Raw genomic sequence first — 6,358 nt, 5'->3', positions numbered from 1 at the left:
CAACTAGTTGGCTAAAAGAGAGACTTCCTGTCCAAATGTAGTATGTGAGAATCCAGCCTGGTATTGCATACCTGTATCATACCTGTTTGCCCAGCCTGACAGGCTGAGAGAGGAATATTCTGAGTGCATAACAAGTCCCTATCCAAAAAAGAAAAGGAAAGAAAGGGTATAAATTACAAATGAATACTGCTAACCAACATTTTAATCTTCTTTCCGCCCTATTATTTAGTAGCTGCTAAAGAGAGCAATGGCTATCGGTGAAAAGTAGATTTTTGTTAAGCTTGAAGATTTTTTTTAAACTCAAGGTTATATCTCCTTTGTTTCTGAAAGTCAGTTTTGACATGCTAAGTTCTACTAACAGTAGTTTTCATATCATGAATAGGAACATCAATAAGAACATTTCAGATCACTAATAAGAACAATAGGGCCACTCGGTGATGGCGCACACCTTTAATCCCAGCACTCGGGAGGCAGAGCCAGGCGGATCTCTGTGAGTTCGAGGCCAGCCTGGGCTACAGAGTGAGTTCCAGGACAGGCTCCAAAGCTACACAGAGAAACTCTGTCTGGGGGGAGGGGTGACAATAGGAATCCCGCTCCACTGAAATTTTAAAATCATTTCTTCTCTATAGTTGTTTACTGTCTAGATTGTAGTTTGACACCTAGGTCTTCCACAGATGGGGATCCCCACCCCCTGTCCCCACCAGAGAATATTTTTAAGCAGCAGCAGCAGCTGTGCATTTACAGGAATCCGTTTCTGGAACAAGAGGCCGTGGCTATACCAGATGCTTAAGACCAATAGACAGGATGAAAGTGTTGTCAAAGTCCTGACCGAGGCCATTTTTCTTCTTCCTCACATCCAAATTTTTCCCAGGAAGGGTCAAGGCCCAGAGGTGTTTTGTAACTATTTGCTGAAAACATCCTTGTGAAGCAGAATAGTAGACTTCATTCTCTCTGGTCTAATGATGAATATGAGTGGAATACACTGTGGTAAGCAGCGTTGTGTTTCAAAAGGTATCTGAGGAATTCTGTGTGAATTCCTACTCTTTTCTAAAAGTAAGTGCAAATACGACTTTCTATCCAGCTCCTCCAGCTCCTCCGGCTCCTCCTTCTCCTCCTTTTCTTTCTTCTTATCATATAAAATGCCATGCAGACCAGGTTCTGACCAGAAAAAGAATTCTATTTCTCAAGAAACTTTAAAGAGCGCACCGTCTATGAAAGAGAGGCGGAGATTGGGAATTAAGAAGGGATGGAGTAGTATTCAGAACAGGAAGGTGAGAAGGCCACACCTTTTGCTGACAGGACCAGTGTTATAACCCCAGAGCCCCATAAGACTGGGAATAGCCCTGGGGAGTCTGTCTTCTGGGGAACACTGGCCCTGGCAAAGTCTGTCTGCTGCCCTGTGGAAGTCAGCAGGAAAAGCAAGCCCTGAGCTTGCTCCTGCTGTGAGCTACCTTTCCCTGTGTTCCTCAGCGGGTGCCTCTCACTGGGTGAAACCAGAGCAGTGTAGCCTTCACCAGAGTGAGGTGAAGAAGCACCCACCGAGAATGGGTTTGAGCCGATGGCAGTTGGGGACAGTGACCTATGCAATCAATGTGTCAGACTGCATGCAAGGCTAATTCTAATTTTGCCCCAAATGATAAGGGAACATGAACTAGATGTTTAAGGTAACTGACAACAAATCATTTACTTTTCATAGTGTTTGAACACCTAAAATGCCAGGTATGCCTTTGAATTTTACCTTAGGGGGGGAAAAAGTGCCAACAGGAGGATGCATTAAATTTTCATTTTTGAAGGAAAAAAAATCCTCTCGTGGGTAGAAGGAAAGTGTCATCTGGAGGAAAATCAAGACCAGACAAAAGGCCTCCGGCCATTTCTAGAGATCACGAGTGGCTAAGTCATCACTTTGAGGGCAGCGCTGTTTGGTGGGGATCGGATGGTGTCCCACTTCCCATCCTTCCCGGAGATCTGGTATCCCACTCACACCTGTCAGCGTTCTGGTACCACAATGCCGATCTGTGAGATCCAACTTCTCAAACAATCGTGTCTCATCCTAGACTTCATGCCCCGAATGTCAGCCGCGGACATGAACTTCGTATAAACAGACAACTTGAAATCCCTTTAGCGTCCTGAAAAAGTAGCCAATGTCGTTCTCAGAGTTTGCTTGAGTTCTGATTTTTTTTTTTTTACCCACTTCCTGTCTTCCCTGTTTTGACGTGACCACCAGGGGAGGAAAGATGGAGGACAGTGACAGAGCTGTCTGCGTGGACACGGGTGTCATCCACACTCTGAGTTCCCTTTCTATTCTTAGCCCTGGCCCGGGGCTCCTTGTCAGCGCACACGCGGTGCCTAATGAACTGAAAGCAACCACTTCCTCCACAGAAGGATTTAGAAGGCGCGAGATGAGATAGCAAATATTTTACATGCCATCAGCAGCTGCCGAGGGCAAGCTTCCCAAAGCTGGAATTCTTAACCACTACCAGCTCAATCTTGAGCCAGAGAGGCGATGTGGGAGGACAGAGGCACCAGTCGAGTCGTGACAAGCGTGCTCTGTGTGAACTCAGATGGCTGCGTGAGCTCAGGTGTCCTCCCTGGCCACAAGGCTATTTAAAACTTCAGTCCGGCAGACAGCTTATGCGTGACACCTGCTATCTCTGCTTGGAAATCGTGAGGATTAAGACCAGCAATTCAGTGCTTTAGTTTCCTATACCTAACTTAGGAGACGATATACACTATGGGTTAACAAATAAAACACACAAGTAATATACACCGTCTATGAGCAAAACTCCTGGTAGGGTTCAGTTTAGCTTTGAAAAACTGAATGAGGTCTGTATTGGAACTTTTGAAAACTAAGATACATGAAAAGTCCCACTGATGTGTGGGGGAGGGGTAACAACTTCAGTGACTACTAACTAGGTTTCAGATCCAGTTCCCCAGTACTACATTCTAACCGTCTGACTCTTTATTTACAAGGGTCCTCTTTAATTAAAATACACAGAGATAAAAGCTCCTCTTTGAAGGGGCCCCCAACTCTTTCCAGCCATACAGAAACTTTTCCTGAAATGGATAAGAACAGAATCTCTTCACTGAACACAGCTATTTTGCCATGGATCGTACAAACTGCCACTCTGGAATGTTAGACTCACCAATGAGCAATGCTGGATCCTCCCTGGTACCCACCTGCTAGTGCTTTGGTGATTTCTGCTAGTTCTCTGGTGGTTTCGGTGTAAAAGTAGCATCGTTTCGGACTGAACAAACACATTTCGGAAACCTTCCTTTCTAACTACCAATAAGAAAGACAGCCTCCACATACCAGCAACTGTGGGTATGTTTTTAATCCCCATAAAAGTTACAGCAAACCATCCCAAAAGTTAAACATCCCCGGTGTCGCTGGCTTCCATCTTTCTCCTGTCATAAGAACAAGGACCAATAAGGTTTTTACTTGGTCCCTAGTGGATCCTTTACCTCCACCACCAAGATTCCATCGTGACAGAGGATGGCGGACAAATCCTTGGTTTCCACGCCGTCTGGCAGTTTGTACTGTCTGGTGAAACTCCGGGATATAAAGCCGTGCTCGTCCATTCTGGTCCCGTGCTGCGCTTTGATCAGCAGCCAGCCCTCGAAGGTCTGGATGATGATGTCCTCGGGCAGGAACTGGACCACATCCAGCAGGATCTGGAAGCGGGATTTGCCTTCTCTGGGTGGCGTCTCGGTGGAGGCTGAGTCCTCTGAAAGAGCCTGTGGTGTGCCTCTGGCTTTCCTCAGGTCCTCGATGGTTGGCCCGGGCAGTGCGTATAAGGCATGATCCAGTCTGCAGTCTTCCAAGCCCCGAGCTTCAAACTCCTCCTGATAACGCACTGGGGTCTCTATGAGGTGCCTCAAGATGATTTTTGCCATAGCAGAGGCGACTCCGGCGTTGAACAGCTTCCCTTCGGTGAGTGTCCAGCCCCTGGCGTTGCCTGCGGACTTCGTTTATAGTCCTGTCCAGATGGCCGTTTAACTGGGCCTGAATCAGACCGGCACACTCACTCTTGTCTTTTCACACACACTGACAATGAATGGCTATTTATAGCCGCCTCTCTGAGTTGCATTTAGCTCACAGCCTGCACAAGCCAGCCAGGCAAGGATCGCTCTTACAGGCTCCGTTAGCCCTGGCAGTTCCGTCTGCCTTACTCACCCCAAGAGACAAAGTAGAAACCAGAAGCAGCTCTTCAAGATTTCTAGGTGTGACCTCCCCGTAAACCATGAAGTGTGTGCTCATCTAGTTGGACCTCTCCCCTCGCCTGCCAATCCCAAGCAGAGGAAGAAGATTCTACTTGTGGTTTATGGGAAATAAAGACACACACACACACACACCCCATCAATTTCAAACAGCGAATAAACTCTACACCCTTATCATACACCCTTCTTTTTCGTCTTTCCTGCTTAAGAGACATCTGAGCCATATCATCTGGTTGTTGTACATTTGACTCAGCAAAAATGAAACAGGATGGCTGGAACAGTATTCAGATAGGGGCAGAGGAGCCAGGGACTGACGGAGAACATTCGTGCTAGAAATAGTCATAGTAGAGCGAAGAATGTCAACACTTTCAACTATTTCATATTAAAGTTCAGAAAACCTAGGATTAATCTAGTCAATACCCTGCTATTGAACGGGCAAAGATAAACCACGTGTCCTTTCTCAACTAAAGCACCTTAAAGAATGAGGAAGCTACTACAGAAGATCCCCGATATATGCTAAGTAAAAATAAAGTCTGGGTGCTGGTCAGGGACTCTACCACTGAAATAGGCTCCTACCTCATAGCCCAACTCTGGCTTGCGGGCTACATTCAAGGCTCTCTGTTTACAGACCCGCAGTTGACTACCAATGACTGACACTTGGCTACACCAAAGGCAGTCTAAATTGATTGTTTACGCCATGGTTACTTTCCGTAAGAGCTCTAACAGTTGATGTGAGCCTGTCGGCAGGAAGCAAGGGCAACTGGTTGTTAACTTGTTTGTTCTTAACTACCTTAAGAGTACAAGTAGGCTTCTCCTGAACTTGGTTTCCTGAATTCTCAGCAGAAGCCAAATTATTCTCAGGGAGGCAAAACTATAGTTTTTATGGAAAGAGAGAAAGTGGGGAGAACAGGGATATATATATAGAAAGAGAGGGTAGATAAAAAATCTCAGACACTGCATGATGTGCAGTACAATAGTTTGGGGGTCTCTGTAGATACACACACACACACACACACACACCAGAGAAACTATATATATATATATATATATATATAGAGAGAGAGAGAGAGAGAGAGAGAGAGAGAGACAGAGACAGAGACAGAGACAGAGAGAGAGACAGAGAGACAGAGACAGAGACAGAGAGACAGAGACAGAGAGAGATGTAGTCAGAAGGTTTCTCCGGTTCTGCAGTCAGGACCCACATCCCACAGCTGCTTGGTCCCAAATAAACACACAGAGGCTTATATTATTTTTAAACTATACAGCCTTGCTGTGGATATCACTCTATATAAATAAAACACTGATGGCCAGTGACCAGGCAGGAAGTATAGGCGGGACAAAGAGAGAAGAGAATTGGGGAAACAGGAAGAAGGAGGAGAGACACTGCAGCCACCGCCAGGACAAGCAACATGTAAAGACGCCAGTAAGCCACCAGCCATGTGGCAAGGTATAGATCTATAAAAATGGGTTAATTTAAGATATAAGAACAGTTAGCAAGAAGCCTGCCACAGCCATACAGTTTATAAGTGATATAAGCATCTGAGTGACTGCGGGGCTTGGGGAACCTGGAGAGAAGCCCTCCAGCAACACAGCCTAATGGCTCAGGCTTCTTGCTAGCTAGCTCTTACATCTTAAATTAACCCATTTCTATGAATCTATACTTTGCCACGTGGCTTGTGACTTACCGGTACTTTTACATCTTGCTTCTCCTGGGGGTGGCTGGCAGCGTCTCCCCCACTCTCCTTTCTTTTCTCACTGTCTCTCTTGGATTTTCCCGCCTGGCTCCATCCTGCCCTGCCATAGACCAATGCAGCTTTATTTATCAACCAATCAGAGCAACACATATTCACAGCTTACAGAAAGACATCCCACAGCAGAGACATATGTGTGCCTGTGGCATGATGTTTTCACGGGGAGATGGAATGACCAAAAATATTCCTAGAGGTGGGACCATGGCACAGCAAATAAAGATGAGAAACACTGTGTAGTCTCCTTTGCTAACGGCTCACCAAGGCTTACATGGCACAGGGACTCGTTTGGGGGATGCCAATAACGGTTAGGCTTAGAGTCTGAGAAGGTTTTCTAGAAAGAGCCATGCAATGGTATATATTTGGGGTACTTGAGCCAAAAGAGAGCATCG

The 6,358-nt window shown here is 46.0% G+C and overlaps 1 protein-coding gene across 2 annotated transcripts; it reads right to left on the bottom strand.

Annotated features, from left to right (window-relative positions):
* Positions 1–1,761: 1,761 nt before the first annotated feature.
* Positions 1,762–4,120, bottom strand: Hspb3 (heat shock protein family B (small) member 3). 2 transcript variants are annotated; one of them, XM_042261544.2, is made up of 2 exons: positions 3,463–4,120; positions 1,762–2,126 (listed from the first exon to the last, which is right to left on the bottom strand). In XM_042261544.2, the coding sequence occupies exons 1-2, from the start codon at positions 3,892–3,894 to the stop codon at positions 2,058–2,060; spliced, it is 501 nt and encodes a 166-aa protein (XP_042117478.2). In that variant the 5' UTR covers positions 3,895–4,120; the 3' UTR covers positions 1,762–2,057. The 2 variants fall into 2 exon arrangements, with proteins under 2 accessions (XP_042117478.2, XP_015857707.3); XM_016002221.3 differs by lacking the exon at positions 1,762–2,126 and having other exon boundaries at positions 3,315–4,083.
* Between the last annotated feature and the right edge of the window lie 2,238 nt (positions 4,121–6,358).

This window comes from Peromyscus maniculatus, chromosome 15 (genome assembly GCF_049852395.1).
Source record: "Peromyscus maniculatus bairdii isolate BWxNUB_F1_BW_parent chromosome 15, HU_Pman_BW_mat_3.1, whole genome shotgun sequence".
In the NCBI taxonomy this organism is placed as follows: Eukaryota; Metazoa; Chordata; class Mammalia; order Rodentia; family Cricetidae; genus Peromyscus; species Peromyscus maniculatus.
The sequence above is the reverse complement of the archived record's forward strand: the minus strand, read 5'-3'. Positions and strand labels throughout refer to the sequence as shown.

What these genes read in the sequence shown, in the direction of transcription:
- Hspb3 (XM_042261544.2), bottom strand. Translation starts at nt 3,894, where the DNA reads ATGGCAAAAATCATCTTGAGGCACCTCATAGAGACCCCAGTGCGTTAT. An exon ending in ATGGAATCTTGGTGGTGGAG is followed by an intron (nt 2,127 to 3,462) that starts GTAAAGGATCCA and finishes CTACTTTTTCAG; the next exon opens with GACGCTAAAGGGATTTCAAG.